Genomic DNA, 16,782 nt, shown 5'->3' with positions numbered 1-16,782 from the left:
CTTCGCCTCCATTCCTCTTCCCTCTCCCTCCACTCCTGTGTGGCTTGTGCACCCACTGGGTTCCAGCACTGCACATTCTAGAAAATCTAAAGAGACTTTCTTTCTCTTTGGTTATGATGGACTGGCTTGGCTCAAAAACAACTTTGCCTCTTACAAGCAATATCCCGTGTATTATTTTTTTGTAGTTTGTTTTTATTTTTTAAATTTATTTTTAATTGGAGGATAATTGATTTACAACATTGTCTTGCTTACCACAGTGTGAATCAGCCATAATATACACACGTCCCTTACCTCTTGAACCTCCCCCCCGCCACCTCCCACCCCATCCCACCCCTCTAGGTTGTCACAGAGCACTGGACTGAGCTCCCTATGTTATACAGCGACTTCCCATTAGCTATCTATTTTATATGTGATAATGTATACGTTTCAATGCTATGCTCTCAATTCGACCCACCCTCTCCTTCCCCTGCTGTGTCCAAAGTCCGTTCTCTATGTTTAAGTCTCTATTCCTGCCCGGTAAATAGGTTCATCAGCACCATTTTTCCAGATTCCATATATAAGTGTTAATACACAAAATTTGTTTTTTCTCTTTCTGACTTACTTTACTCTGTATAACAGGCTCTAGGTTCATCCACCTCATTAGAACTAACTCAAATGTGTTCCTTTTTATGTCCGAATAATATTCCATTGTATATATGTACCACAACTTTTTCTGTTCATCTGTTGATGGACATCTAGGTTGCTTTCATGTTCTAGCTATTGTAAATAGCACTGCTACAAACATTGGGGTACATGTGTCTTTTCCAATTATGATTTTCTCAGGCTATATGCCCAGTAGTGGGATTGTTGGGCCACGCATTATTAATTTTTCCCCATTTCCACCATGAGTGGTCAGGGAGTTTGAGCTTTTCTTATTCAGGAACCATCTAGGCTTTTGGCAAAATCATGGAGCCTCTCAAATGCAGCCTATACAAGGATGCTGAGGGCATTTGTTTTAACTCTGTGTATAATTTGTATTGGGCTTTCCTGGTGTCTCAGCAATAAAGAATCCACCTGCAATGTGGGAGCTGCAGGAGACACTGGTTTGAATCCCTGGGTCGGGAAGATCCCCTGGAGGAGGGCATGGCATTATGAAATAAACTTACAGGAACATCTATAACCGTTTCACAACATTTTGGGGGATGATGGCATCACAAAGTTAAATTCAGTTCATCTCTGCTCTTGTAGAAGGATGGGGGAGGTATGGCAGGTGCAAAACCTGTCACAGCAGCTGCCTGAATCTAAAATTGCACTGATGGCTTCCCAGCCCCACAACCGCTTTCTGCTGAGGGCACTGCATGCCCAGGAATATTGGTGAATGCACAGGGAGGTGTGAGTTCAAATCCTGCTTCCGGGTGCTTCTTGGTCAGACACCAGTTGGAGCTTCTCCGGCAAAGCACAGGTGGTGGGCAAGGGGCCAGTGTGGGTGATTCCAAGGCAACGGAGGACCTCAGGGATCTGGCTTCTGCTTTGTCCTAAGCCTCAGGGTGGGTTGACATGCGTGGCCCCTACCCTGCCTGGAAGTGTAATGACAGCTCGTCCGGATGCTCCGGTAGGGCTGAATGAGTATGCATGTTTCATGGGCTCATCAAGCACTGACACCTGGCTGACCCCAGGTTCCATTTTGGAGCCCACTGGCCCATGCAACCTGCAGCTGTCCCTGGCACCAGCGTCTCCCAGTTCAGGCAGGTCAGTGACTACTTCAGAATCTTCTAGACTGTGGTAGAAAATGCAGATTTCTGGCCCCACTCTAGACTCTCTAAATCCAAATCGGAGGTTCTGGAAATCATTTTTAACCAACACATGAGCTGAGACCCCTACATAGACACCTCTTCTACTGAGCTTCTGGAGAACTCACTCCCCCCAACCTTGAGTCCAGGGAGTCAGAGTCCCTATCCCTTCCCTTGGTCTTGGGGAGAAGCCTTGGGCTCCTGGTGGGGGCCCCAGGGACGTGTCCCTCACTCTCTGGGGTGGAGGAGAAAAACTTCACACGCAGAAACATTAGACAAATCAGGTCTTTTATTTACAGACTATGATGAAGAAAACATACAAAAGAAGCCTCTTGGTCAATCATGTAAAGGGAAAGCTCTAAAATTCAATTTTTAGTAGAGTGTGGATGCTGATATTAAAAAAAAAAAACAAAAACTGAAGAGAAAGAAAAGGCAGAAAAGTAAGCTGCAGCATGGGTACCCTGTCTTGGAGGAAATGACAACTCAGCTGAGTGCTTAGAACGGTTCATTTTCTGTGCACAGACCTTCACAGGGATGGTCCTGGAAAGTTTCGACTTTTGCAATTTCTGGGTTAATTCTTAACCAGAATTCCAAAACGTAGGGGCCAAATGTGTTTGGCCTTACAGTGTCTCTAACTTGGGGCTGGAGTGGGAAGCTCGCCCTTGGATGGGCCTTGGCCGCTCTTGTCCCTCCCAGGCCACACTTGAGGTCCCCCGAGAAACTCAACAGGGTTCTCTGGGTCAAGTCTGCAGCGCTGGGCCACCAGGAAGGTGTGCTCCCAACCCACGCAGGCTCCTTCACCCATCTGCCTTTCCTGTGATCAGCAGTCCTGACTCTCTTCCCCACTAAACGAAGCTCTGCTTTTCTTTCCCCTGATGTCTCCTTTTCCCTGACTCCCAGTGTGGCCGGGCATGCTATAATTATCTTACATGTGTGAAAATGTGCCATTGGTGCTAACACAGGGCCATTTCTATTCTCTTTTCCTCACAAATATGAATGATGCAGGAATTAGGTCCCAGCTCACCTTCAATGATGAGCCTCCAGGATGTGAAGCAGAATCTAGCTTCACAGCTACAACACTCTCCCCTCCACTCACTCCTCTTTCTATCCATCTGTCTGTCTGTCTTCCAACTTTCTCCACTTCCTGGCTAGGTTTGATGGGTGAAGCGTGAGCAACTGAGCCTTCATTCCCCAGGAAAACTTCACAGGGCAACAAGTAGGTGTCATCACCGAACCTGCAGACTGGTTCATAATAACTATTCCGAACTGGAAATTATTATTCTGGAAACCAGGTCAGAACAGGGGCGTGTTATGGGGGTTGGCAGTGGGCACCTCCCTATCCAATGACTCAGTGGCAGTCCACAGATCATCCTCCAGGTCGAGGACTCTCACCCACCCCAACTTTTTGAATCCAGCTGAGATGATGTCAAATTGGGCAGCACAGGAGAGGAAAGTCTACTCCAAGGGCAGCCAATGTGAGCTCACGGGCCTCAGAGGGTCTGGAAGCATCAGCGTGGCACCACTGACCACATAGCCTCCCCTCGCCCACATCCAGAGCCTAAGACTTTTCAACACTGATAACCCAGAACTGGTCCCCGTGCTTCCACTTCTCTCATCCAGCATCCTCCTTCTGCTTCCTTCATACCTTCTCCTACTTTCTGGTTCCTTTTCTAAATCATACACTTCCTTTCTAGGTGTTTTTCTCTCAAGACAGAGTACCCGCTGTCGGTTTGATGCCAAGGATGACAGGGCTGATGGTACCTGGCAGCTGGGTCAGGAAGCCCATGACCTCAGCTGGCTATCTGCCTGCAGGCGGGTCTGGCCAGCCCCACACGCGGCCAGGCTGGAATGGTCTGGACTGGGCCTGGCCGCCCTTAGGAGCCCTCCCTCCCTCAAACAACCTGCACTTGAACTTGCTGATCCTCCTTCCCCCATCACCACCTGCACACTCATGTCAGAGAAGGTGAAAGTGACAAGCTTTCATCTACTTGAAACAGTCATGACACAGTGTCAGCATGGTTTTCAAAGCATCGGCGCCTTCAAAGAGATTTTTCTTTCCTCCTTCTTCTCAAGCCTGTAATTAAACTTCTGGTGGCAAAGGAGTGCAGAAAGGAGATGGGGGGATGACTTTAGGAACAAACAGTTCCTTGGGTACTCTCAGAACCGAGGCAGGCACGGCCTGGGAGCTCTGTCAGCCTGAGAACTTTCAGAATCGAGCAAATTGGCTCACTCCAAATCAAAATCCCCCACCTCCCACCCCATCCCTATTCACCACTCTGCTGCCCACCCAGAGCACTGGCTCTGGCCAAGTGTTTGCCTCTCAGCCACCCCCTGCCATCTTTCATGGGGAGCTCCGGTTTTAGCAAACTCTTGCTAATCCCAAACCCGACCTCAGCCTAATTCTCTGCAGGATTGTCCAGTAGGGCCACCTGTGTCCAAGAGATGTGGAAGCTCAGCAGATGGATAGGGATGACTCATCCATGACATTCATCCAGTTCAACCAAGACAGTTTTTTCTCTTCCGAGTATTCTGTGGGTTCAAGTCTGAAATGCTCCTGGGTTTGGACTGTTCCCAGAACAGAGGCTTCCAATTATTTTTGCAGGGTCCACCCAGGCAGCTCCCACTAGCGGACGAACGACACCACGCTGGTGGCCACGCCAAATGGGGCAGAGTAGGCGGCGGCGAATCCCTGCAGGCCGACCACGATGTAGCGGCATCCTTTGGTGATAACCTTCCCAACATTCTATTTTTTAGGAACAGAGGAGAAAAGCAAAGGGTTAGATGAGGCAACTTTGTGATCTTTCATGCATAATGGTGCCATACATACAGAGTCATCTCGCCTCACTTCCCCAGGGCAAACAAGCAAGTCAGCAATTTCCCACCTCTCTGGCACCCCACATGGAACCCCATCAGAAGAACACGCGGGGGATCAGAACAGACCTCAGCACCTTGACAAGGGCTTTCCAGCCCCACAAGTTTCCAGGTAATTCAAAGATCTTCTTGGAGACAACCGTGAAGCTGCTAGTTCTAAAACCAAACCAGGGGACTTCCCTAGTGATCCAGTGGCAGAGACTCCATGCTCCCAATGCTGGAGGCCTGGGTTCAATCCCTGGTCAGGGAACTAGATCTCACATGTCACGACTAAGACCTGGCACAGCCTAATAAATATTTGTAAAATTTTAAACCAAACTGATAGTGTTGTATTATTTGAAACAAAGCCTACTCTCCTCTGTTACTGGATCGGAGGAGGGCTGGGTCAAGTCTTCCTTCATTCACCTGAGCTGAAAGCCCACCCAGTCCTCCGTCTCAGCCCAGGACACGCCCCGTCTGATCCACATGTTGTGTCTCTAAAGTCTCCCGCAGCTCTGTCGTTGTTGTGCCCGTGGTTTGGGGTTCCTGATACAACTCTACACTCCTTAATGGTAAGGGCTGGGCCTTACTTTCTTGGTATCCATTCTTCCTCTTCCTTGTCTTCAAGGCTTGGTGCCAGTCAGAGGGTATCCAAGGGATTCAAGTGCAGTCGCAACAAAGGAATGAAGACCACCACCACCAGCTAATACTGACAGTGCTGCTGCCCCTCCCCCTTTCTCTCCCCACCCTCAACTTCTGTCTCCATGACGACAGCATTTGTGGAGGTGACCTGGATGTCATCATACATCTTGTCTGTCCGTCCTCAATGCTTCCAGCTCCAATGACCAGTTAAAATCCCTGGTCACAATTGCAAGCCTCACTCTGACACCAACACTGCCTGACCAGCCTGGTCCGTTGGTCCAGTAGGCTGACTGTCCCTCTCTCCCAGATAGGATTTCTTACGTCTTCCTTTCTCCACAAGCCCCCAGCACACACGAACACACACTGTGTCCATACCCTCATTAGATGATCCCACTTTCTCTCTCACTGAAAGTCTCAGAAGTCATTGGGGAACCCAGTCATGCTCTACCACTGTCTACACCTGCCCTAACTTCTCCTCCCACCTAGCCAAGTCCCAGGGGAAAAAAGTACCCCTATGGCCATTCCCTTGCCACTTGCTTTTGGTACCCTCTTTCCCTTCCCTCCAGCTTTCCCTTCTCCAACATCATCACCCTCTTCCTCCCCATTGGATCACCCCCCGCCTTAGCTCACACATATGCTCAGCTGTCCCCTTAACTCCACGGCCTTCTCTAGGTCCTGCCCGCATCACGCCAAACCAATGGAAAGAGTCATCTGCACACACTGCCTCTACTTCCCCCCTCCTTATTCTTTCGTCCTCTACTCTGACCCATCCAGGACAGATTGGCCATGGCCATCTGCCACCACCATGTTGTCTGAGCCAATGAGCACCTTTCTGTCTTCCCCCTGACTCTTGGCTGCTTTGGAGACTTCATGAAACAGTCATTTTGATTTTTCTCTTACCTCACACGCAGCCCTTCTTCAGCTTTCTTTTCTATTTTTTAACATTTTTAAAATTGAGGTATAGTTGATTTACAGTGTTTCAGATATACAGCTGCTGCTGCTAAGTCACTTCAGTCGTGTCCGACTCTGTGCGACCCCATAGACACCAGGCTTCCCCGTCCCTGGGATTCTCCAGGCAAGAACACTGGAGTGAGTTGCCATTTCCTTCTCCAATTCATGAAAGTGAAAAGTGAAAATGAAGTCGCTCAGTCGTGTCTGACTCTTCGTGACCCCATGGACTGCAGCCTACCAGGCTCCTCCGCCCATGGGATTTTCCAGGCAAGAGTACTGGAGTGGGGTAAATATATCTGTATATGTGTGTGCTGTGCTTAGTCACTCAGTTGTGTCCAATTCTTTGCGACTCCATGGACTGTAGTCTGCCAGGCTCTTCTGTCCATGGGGATTCTCCAGGCAATATATATATATATTATATATATATTGCCTGGAGAATCCATATATATATATATATGACAGGATCATTTGCTGTATGTCTGAAACATTGTAGAAAGGATATATTATATATCCATCTATATAGATAGAGACTTTTTCAGATTTTTTCCATTATAGGTCATTATAAGATATTGAATATGGTTCCCTGTGTTATAGGGTAGGTTCTTGTTGTTTATCTATTTTATGTACAGTAGTGTATATGCTAATTCAAAATTTCTAACTTATCCCTCCTCCCCCTGTGGTAACCATAAGCTTGTTTTCTATGCCTGTGAGTTTATTTCTGTTTTGTAAATAAGTTCATTTGTTATCTCTCTCTCTTTTTTTTTTTTTTTTGGTTTCCACATATGAAAGTGAAAGTTGCTCAGTCGTGTCTGACTCTTTGCAACCCCATGGACTACACAGTCCATGGAATTCTCCAGACCAGAATACTGGAGTGGGTAGCCTTTCACTTCTACAGGGGATGTTCCCAACCCAGGGATTGAACCCAGGTCTCCTGAATTGCAGGCGGATTCTTTACCAGCTGAGCCACAAAGGAAGGCCCACACATAAGTGGCATCATATGATATTTGACTCTGACTTATTTCACTTAGTATGATGATCTCTACATCCACACATGTTGCTGCAAATGGCATTATTTTGTTCTTTTTTTAATGGCCCTCCTCAGGTTTCTTCACTGGATTATTCCTTCAATCAAACTTTAAAATGTTATTCTTCAGTACTGTTCCTTATTTTTTATTTTAAAACATGTTTTGGCCTAGAATTTCTCCACAGGTGATGTCATCCATTTCCAATGACTTTGAGTATTTCCTGTATGCTGATAAATCCCAAATTTATATCTTTGGCTCCTACTCAAATATCTACCTCTCTATTTGAGGTCTCTACTTTTTGAGGACTCATGATTCCTCTGGCAAACACTCTTCCTTGCTGCAACAAATAGACAAATCTAACTTCGACTGGCTACTCGTATGTTCCTAGAGGCCTTTGGTTATTAGGCTTCAACAAGAGGGAAGCACCAAGGAGTTAAGTTTATTTGTGATTATACAGCTAGTAAGAGGCAGAGCTGAACTTCAATCCCAAAGAAATCTCATCTCAGGGTCTGTGTCCTTCACCCCCACATACACTTCCCTTCTTTCATGAAGGCAGATGTAGCCTTGCAGTTGCTTGTAGCCTGGGCATAAAGTCCACCCCCCGTCACTTACTTAACTTTCCTTGGCCTCAGTGTCCTCACCTATATAATATTTGGTGACCACCTCACTGGATAAAGAGGATTAAATGGGTTTATGCAAGGAAAGTACTTAGAACAGTTTTTTTAGTTGCTAAGTTGTGTCTGACTCTTTTGAGACCCCCATGGACTACAGCCCACCAGGCTTCTCTGTTCATGCGATTTCCCAGGCAAGAATACTGGAGTGGGTAGCCATTTCCTTCTCCAGGAGATTTTCCCTACCCAGAGATTGAACCCTTATCTCTTGCATTGGCAGGCGGGTTCTTTACGAGCGAAGCCCACTAGAACAGTGCCTGGCACCAAATCCGGCAGTACTGGAAAACAACCTCTGCTTCTTTTTACTTTATGGTAGTTTAGGTTTGTGGTAGTAATTTTAAAATCTAAGATATTTTGTTGTCTGTTCAGGGAAGTTTCTTAAGACTGTACTTTCCTATGATTTCTGGCTTATTTTGGCTTTCATCGACCTTGGGATAACAGAATGAGGTCCTGCTCGATACTGTATGCCCAGCATCCAGAAAGGGCCTGAGTGTTTCCTTTGGTTGATCTCAGGCCAAAGGAGGAGTTCTGAGAGATGAAAGTAATTTTGATGGCATTTTTAGACACTGATTCCTGGGACACTGTGTCATCAACTTCTCAGTGGGACATTAGGGTGTGTGTCCGGGATAGAGAGGTGATGCTACTCAAAGATACATCTCTATAAATGTGTGATAAGATTCAGAGAATTTTACTTATCTGTTTGAAATAACCACAAAAGTTGTTCTCTAACAGTCCAGAGCACCCTTTATAAGGAAAGCACCTAGAATCACGGACTGCCTTCATTAAACTTGACATTATGGGTATTTGTACATCCACTTCCTTCTGCCTGCTATTTTTAAAAAAACTGCTTGTCACTTCATCTTTGCCGTGAGAAAAAGATGTTACTAAAATAGCTCATTAGCTAGAACATAGTCAAAACACAGAACTTGAGAAATGTGATGCAAAGAAATGCAAAATATTACCATCGACCAATTCAGTGTCACTGGAGGGAGCAGATTTTGCAATCTTTGATCTGAGTAGAGCTTTTTCAAACCAAATGATCTCTCAGAAGGGCAAAGGGGCCTGGGAGATCACAGGACAGTGTGGAGGGTTGGATAATGCCTTCTTCCGAGAGTCCGAATCCCCAGAATCTGTGTATAGGCCACCTCATTTGGCAAAAGGGACTTTGCAAACGTCAGTTAATGAAGGATCTTGAATTGGAGGGACTACCATGGATTGTGGATTATCTAGGGGAGCCCGATCATTATAAGGATTCTTATATCTTTATTAATGTAAGGATCCAAATAAGAACAGCCAGTCTTATAAAAGTGATTCTGGAGGACTCAGAGAGAAGGCAATGCAGTGACAGAAGCAAAGGGACAGAGAGAAAGAGATCTGCAGATGCTATGCCAGGGGCCTTGGACGTGGAGCAGGGTGGCGGGGAGGGGGGCACCTCTAGAACCTGAAAAGAACAAAGAAACGGTTTTCCCCTGGAGCCTCCTGAAGGAATCAGCTTGCTGACGGAAGCTCAGAAAGGCTGATTTTGGACTTCTGGTCTCCAGAACTGTAGGAAAGCAAGTTTGTGTCGTCTTAAATCACTGTATTTGTGGTAATCTGTTACAGGGAATCTAATACAGGGAATGTGGCTTTTCTAGGGGTTCCCGGGCATTCAACTAATCCCCAAGGATGTCGGGGTCCAGTTTCCAAAAGGAAACCAGTTCTCAACAAAGGGCCTTTTCCCCGGAATATAAAATCCAGTCTTCACACCCCAGGCACAAAGCTGAGGTGGCTGGTCAGCTAAGTGTTAGTCGCTCAGTCATATCCAACTCTTTGCGATCCCATGGACTGACTGTATGTAGCCCATCAGGCTCCACTGTCCATGGGATTCTCCAGGCAAGAATACTGGAGTGGGTTGCCGTTTCCTTCTCCAGGGAGCTGATTTTTTTCCCCCTGAGATACAGCTCATTAAACAAAATCAGAAAAGAACCAGTCGTATGCGGCCTCTCCTCCATCTCTTAGAAAACAGTCAGCAGCAGTCATAGAACTGTCATCACATTCCAGGTGCACTCTGAGACCTCTGCGTGGATGAACTCATTCACTCCTTACCACAGCCCATGTGACAGAGAAACTAAGGCAGAAAGGAGAGCAGAGCCCAAGGGCACACAACCAGCAGGAGGCTGAGCACAGCTTGTACCTGGCAGTCCGGCTCCAGGCCCATGTCCTAACCCCACATAGACATGGGGCCAATACCTTCTTGAGCTCAAGGTCATTCCACACCCTGTGTTTCCCCTCTCCTAACTCCCTTCAAGCAGCCCGATTAACAAAATTTAGTAACTTTTTAAACCTACACCTCTTCCTGTGGCTCCCAGAGGTGCCTGGGAAAGACGACCTCCTATTTGAACCTACGTTTGGGGTTTGGGGCCCTTAACCCGCTCCTGCCTCCATCCTAACTGCTTCTGCATAGGCAGAGGCCAGGAGAGGGTCCTGATGCCCAGCTCGGCTTCTCTCAAGCTGTGCAGCCTTGAACAAAGAGCTTAACTTCCTGAAACTCCAGTTTCCTTCACTGCGTAATGGGAGTCTGTGGGCTTTCCAAGGTCGTTAAGAGGAGTCAGAGCTATGGCACGTTGTGTGTGCAATGGAGCACCCAGCAGACTGTAAGACCAAAGAAGTACTTCCGCCTCCTTCACTCAAAAAACAGGCACTTTCCCAGCAACCCAGGCTCCATCTGAATATTCTAGTACTTCAAAATCAACTGGGGCCCCTGACCACCAAGAGTCCTGGGCACCCAGCCTTCAGAGCCCAGAGCTTCCTGCCAGACACTGGACCCAGAACAGCCCTGGGGTGACCCTACTCAGGGCCACGGGTTAGCAGAGGGTAGGGGGCCTATCCTAGGACAGTTCACCAAAGCCAAACACCTTTCTGTACATAGAAGCAGGAGGGCTTCCTTGGTGGTCCAGTGCTTAAGAATCCGCCTTGCAATGCAGGGGAAACCGGTTCAATCCCTGGTCTAGGAAGATAACACACGCTGCGGAGTAAATAAGCCAGTACACCACAACTCTTGAAGCCCAACTGCCTTAGAGCCCATGCTCTGCAACAAGAGAAGTTACTGCAGTGAGAAGGTTTCAGATCATGACGAGAGAGCAGCTCCTTCTCGCCAAATCTAGAGAGAAGCCTGAGCACAGCAACAAAGACCCAACACAGCCAAAAATAAATTTTTTTTTTTTTTCCAAAAAAGAGAAGCAGGAAAGCACCTGCATGAAGGATTTGAGTGGCTAAAAGATAGAAAGGAACTTTCTTCGCCCTTCCATGGAACTATCTGCAGATCTCTTCTTACTCCCCTGACCGAAGTGAGATAAAATTTTGCCTGGTGACGAAAGCTGGCAAAATGTCACCTCCCGACATTTCTAGCTGAGCCTTGGCTAATGTCATGGATTTTCAACAAAGAGGGGTGGCTCATTTGCACCTTGGGAACTGAAGGGCAGAAAGGGCACATCCACCTCTAACGTGACAGCGTCCTCACCTGGCTTCCTGGTCTACTGAACCAGCGTGTGACCCTGCAAAGCTGTCACTGCCTCGATTCTGCTAGCGCTCTGCCCTGTACCCCATCCTTTTTCTATCTGGTGGAATTCTTTCTTGTTTGTTTGTTTGTTTTAGGTGAGGTGAAATTCACATAATGTAAAAATTAACCATTGTCAAGCAAACAACTCAGTGGCATTGAGCCCATTCAAAATGGTATGCAACCACCACTTCTATCTACTTCTAAATATTTTCATCAACCCCAAAGGCAAAGCCATACACATTAAGCAAGCAGTCACTCTGCATTTCTCCTTCCCTCCAGTCCCTGGCAAGCAACCATCTGCCTTCTGTCTCTCTTGATTTACCCATTCTGGATATTTTATATAAATGGAATCATACGTGTGATATGTGACCCTGTATGTCTGGCTGCTTTCAACTAGCACTGTGTTTTATCCATGTTGTAGCATGTACTTGATTCCTTTTCATGGCTGAATAATATTCCACCGTGTGGTGTGTACTACATGTTGTTTATCTGCTTATCAATTGATGGACATTCGAGTTGTTGCCACTCTTTGGCTATTGTGATGCTGCTCTGAACATGTATACATATATATCTGTTTGAGTACCTATTTTCAGTTCTTTTTTGGGTATACAGCTAGGAGTGGAATTACTGGAACTACCATTACATATGGTGCATGCATGCTCAGTTGTGTTCAACTCTTTGTAACTCCACGGACTTGTAGCCTGCCAGCCTCCTCTGTCTATAGAATTTTCCAGGCAAGAATACTGGAGCAGGTTGCCATTTCCTCCTCCAGGGGAACTTCCCAACCCAGGGATCGAACCCAAGTCTCCTTCATCTCTCGCATTGGCAGGCAGATTCTTTAGCACTGTGCCACCAATATACATATTCCTTTTCGGATTGTTTTTCATTAAAGAGCATTACAAGATATTGACTCTAGTTCCCTGTGCTTTATACAGTAGGTCCTTGTTGTGTATTTATACACTAGCCATATGTTAGTTCTGTGTTTAATTTTTTGAGGAAATGCTAAATTGTTTTCCACAGCAGCTGCCCCATTTTACATTTCCGCCAGCAACACACAAGAATTCTAATTTTCTACCTCCTTGCCAACACTTGCAATTTTCTGTTTGTTTTTCTAATAATCACGCTAGTGAATGTGAACTAGAACCTCATCATTAACCTGTGAAGTCCCGACTCATCCTTCTGTGCCCAGTTTCCATGTCACCATTGATCTGAAAAACTTGACTTTACAACCTGTTCCTGAAGATAAAATGCCCAGGCTCTTTCCATGTAGCTCCAGGGCAGTGACCCATATGCCAGCATCTCCCCAGGAAGACTCTGCTAGGGCACGACTACATCATACCCATTTTAGATCTCTAGTGCTCAGCACAACGTCTGGCACATTGTTAGAACTCCCAAAGCATCTTCAGCTCAGCCAGCCTCTGAGCTGGGATTCACACATTTATCAGTTCACCAACTGAGGCAAACAATGATTTTTTTGGTGCTCAACTGGGAAAAAAAGGAAAAAGGATGATTCATCCTCGCATGACTCTAAGCCTGAAAGTCCCAATTTTATACTTTTTACTAATATAGATTTATTAATATACTTTGCCACTGCCTACTTGTTTATTGGTCCCAGAGCTGCTGACACACCTTTAAAGAAGATGACAAAGCTCAGTTGCTAGGTGTGGAGACTGGTCAGTTTCAGGTACGATAAGAGATTGCTGGAGGACACAGATAACTGGAGGGACAAAAATGAGGTGGAGCCCCTGCCCTTTGGCCAAGACAGAGTGAGCTCCTGTTGCCTTGTCCGGCTCCAGGGGCCTGAGGCAGCAGGAGCTTTAAGGGTTTACAGGCAGAAGAACTTGGGAACTGCTTTGGGGCTTTGATCATTGAGAAAGAAACTGCCATTGTATCCCATATTCATATTCTCTGTCTCTCCCCCTCCCCACCCCCACCCCCAGGCAAGTGACGGTGTGTTTGCAGAGAAACACACTGGGAGAAAAGTAGATTCAACGAGTGAATACTTAGGGACTGCTGCGCTCCCAGGCCCTGGAAATCACCTTGAGAATATTTAGGGGAATGCTGCTGCTAAGTCGCTTCAGTAGTGTCCGACTCCGTGCGCCCCATAGACGGCAGCCCACCAGGCTTCCCCGTCCCTGGGATTCCCCAGGCAAGAACACTGGAGTGGGTTGCCATTTCCTTCTCCAATGCATGGAAGTGAAAAGTGAAAGTGAAGCCGCTCAGTTGTGTCCAACTCCTAGCGACCCCATAGACTGCAGCCTACCAGGCTCCTCCGTCCATGGGATTTTCCAGACAAGAGTACTACGCCAACAATTCTCAGCTAATGGGATGTCCTTGAGAGGATGTTGCTGGAAAACAGATAAACTGGGTTGTAACTCCTTGCTTTCCAACTGGGCTGTCTTCTACAAGTCACCAAAACACGCTAATTCCTCAATGTTCCCATCTGTAAAATAGGGACACTGATTCCTGTCCTCCCGACTACACAGGGGAGTGGGAAGACACCCCTAGGACAAGAACCACCTGGTAATTGACCCTTGGGAATGTTATTCACCCGCCAGCATGGGGGAAGCCGGGGACCTGTGCGCAGGGAAACCTCTCGTTTAGTTCGATCCCTCTCCGCAGTCACTTTCGCCCCACTGCCCAGTTCACGGAGCCGTTTCGGGGCTCCAGGAAAGAATAGCGGGGGGCGGGAGGGCGGTGGCGGGCGCGGGAGCAGAAGGGGCGCAGGGCAGGGCAGAGAGGCTGAGAGCGTCAGGCTTGCAGGGATCGGACTCCAGCTCTCTGGCAGACGTCTGGATGCCCAACCCAGGGCACTGGGGGCGGTGGAATGCCTACCTTGCCATACTTCTTCAGCTTCTTCCGGTACCTCTTCTTGGGCTTCTCGCTTGGCACCTGCTCCTCCAGCGGCTCATAGCGCTCTGGGAGAACGGCGAGGTGCACCCTCCGTGCGCCCCGGGACCCCGGGCGCCGGGCGCTCGCCTCGCTCTCCGCCGCCTCCGCCCCGTTCTCCAGATGCTCCAGGATAGCGGCTGCCTCCTCGTCCCCCTCCGTCCGCCCTCGCCCCCGGGTCAGGGGCCCACAACGCGGGAGGCTGCTCGCCGCCTTGCTTCGGAGCCTGGCTCCCACCGTCATGATGCCGCGGGCCCTCCGGCTGAGGTCGGGGACACCAACCTTTGCTCCCAGCCCGCACCTCCAGCCGCGCCGCCCACCCCTGCCCAGCGAGACCAGGCCCAGCCCAGCCGGGCCAACCCGGACGGGGCGGGAGGACTTGGCATCGCAGCGCCCCCTGGCCGTGGGGCCTGGGATGGCGGTGGCTCCACCGAGCCTGGCCTTCGGCTGATCGGGTCCCAGCGGCCAGGATCCCAGCCACTGGGTGAGGGCTATCTCTAAAGGTTAATGGACAATTAACATGCAAAGCAAGTTCAACCGCACTTAACGAAAGAAGTGAACCCCAACTAGTGAGACTTCCTTTGCCCACGTGCAGACTGGCAGAGATGATGATAATGGTGATGATGATGGAAAAGATGATAGTAATAAAGATCGTGCGCGGGCTTCCCTGGTGGCTCAGACGGTAGAGTCCGCCTGCAATGCAGGAGACCTGGGTTCGATCCCTGGGTCGGGAAGATCCCCTGGAGAAGGAAATGGCAACCCACTCCAGTATTCCTGCCTGGGAAATCCCATGGACAGAGGAGCCTGGCGAGCTACAGTCCATGGGGTCGCAAAGAGTCCGACACGACTGAGCGATATTCAGTGGTGGTGAGGATATGGTGAAAGGATGGTTATAATACAGTATTCAATGGAATGCAAACTAGAGATAGGCTATTGGAAAAGCAATCAGAAAATATTTATTGAGTTCTGAAAAACAGTTGTAACTCTCCAGATGCCTATGCTAAGGAAACATTCAGAAGCACAAAGCAGTCGTGGATGGTGCTCATCACAGTATGACGCCAGTGAAAAAGGGAAGCAAACCGACAGGGCTGGAAAAGTTAATTCTGGCGCAAGCATTTGACATCATATGAAGTAATCTTTAAAATCACAATTTTCAAGAATATCACTCTGGTAGACATGCATTCTCAGATTACTGTGCATCTCAATCTGTTTGGGATATCTTACTTTCTTATGTAGGTGAATACCTGTTAATTCTTGGAAATTTAGCATTAAGTATAAAAACAATGTATTATTATTTCATTAATATTTTAATACTATCAAAATGTGTGATATGTTTAAGAACTGTTTGGATATACTGCTGCTGCTGCTGCTGCCTCACTTCAGTCGTGTCCGACTCTGTGCGACCCCATAGACAGCAGCCAACCAGGCTCCCCCTCCCTGGGATTCTCCAGGCAAGAACACTGGAGTGGGTTGCCATTTCCTTCTCCAGTGCATGAAAGTGAAAAGTGAAAGTGAAGTCGCTCAGTGGATATACTGCTATAAGTATATAAAATAGTCATAATTTAACAAAGTAGAATATAAAAAATCAGTTTTGTGATTTCAACTTAAATTGTAAAATCAAATAATTTATTTAGACTGATAAGTTTAACTTGAAAGGAATATAAAAATAAATTAATTTACTATATTTATGAGTTACATAGTCCTGTACAAAGTTGAAGGACTTGAAAAGAAAATCACGTATATTAAGTTTATAAAAGTCACTTAAAATGTTTAAGATAATTAAATGAAGTGAATGATGAAAACCCATTACAGTGACTGTTAAATTTTACTAGGTTTGTAAATGAAATAAAACAGTACTGGAGGTTAAAAGATTATGGGAAGCTTGATCTATGGATTTGTAACTTTACTAAGATAACTATCAATTTATAAACAAAAACAGACTCTAATCGCCCCTTTTCTATGTGAAAAATGGGCTTCAGAGACCCTCCAACTCCCAACTGCATAACAAATGGAGACATAGGAGAAATGTCCATGGAATGTGTTTTGTTTGTTTCCTGTGGGTTTTTTTTCTTTTCTTTTTTTTGCTGTACTGGGTCTCTACTGCAGTACAGGAGCTTCTCTTGTTGCCTCACAGCATGTGGGATCTTCGTTCCCAGACCAGGGATCAAACCCACAACCCCTGCACTGGAAAGTGGAATCTTAGCCACTGGACCACCAGGGAAGTCCCCATATGGTGTGTTTTTGTCCAAACAAAATAATTTTCAAATATCACAACCACATTTAGCTTACCTGTTAAAAGTAAAACACTAGAGCAAATTTAAAAGTGATCCCCAGATTAAGTCTCTATAATCAGTGAGCAAACAGGACTCAAGGAGATGTAGTCAGAACCCATGTTATGTTGCTCACTATCATCTCTTTAGAAGTTATTCATAGTGGGGTGTGCTTCC

The 16,782-nt window shown here is 47.1% G+C and overlaps 1 protein-coding gene across 1 annotated transcript; it reads right to left on the bottom strand.

Moving 5' to 3' along the window:
* Positions 1-2,040: 2,040 nt before the first annotated feature.
* Positions 2,041-14,700, bottom strand: C16H1orf115 (chromosome 16 C1orf115 homolog). The gene is made up of 2 exons (XM_061382240.1): positions 14,282-14,700; positions 2,041-4,512 (listed from the first exon to the last, which is right to left on the bottom strand). Exons 1-2 carry the CDS (start codon positions 14,576-14,578, stop codon positions 4,393-4,395), a joined length of 417 nt encoding a protein of 138 aa, XP_061238224.1. The 5' UTR covers positions 14,579-14,700; the 3' UTR covers positions 2,041-4,392.
* Between the last annotated feature and the right edge of the window lie 2,082 nt (positions 14,701-16,782).

Source organism: Bos javanicus, chromosome 16, assembly GCF_032452875.1.
Source record: "Bos javanicus breed banteng chromosome 16, ARS-OSU_banteng_1.0, whole genome shotgun sequence".
Lineage (NCBI taxonomy): Eukaryota > Metazoa > Chordata > Mammalia > Artiodactyla > Bovidae > Bos > Bos javanicus.
Note: the sequence above shows the minus strand (reverse complement) of the source record. Positions and strands in the feature narration are given on the sequence as shown.

Coding starts and splice junctions, on each gene's coding strand:
- C16H1orf115 (XM_061382240.1), bottom strand. CDS start 14,578: ATGACGGTGGGAGCCAGGCTCCGAAGCAAGGCGGCGAGCAGCCTCCCG. Junction 4,513..14,281: donor AGCTGAAGAAGTATGGCAAG/GTAGGCATTCCA, acceptor CCTAAAAAATAG/AATGTTGGGAAGGTTATCAC.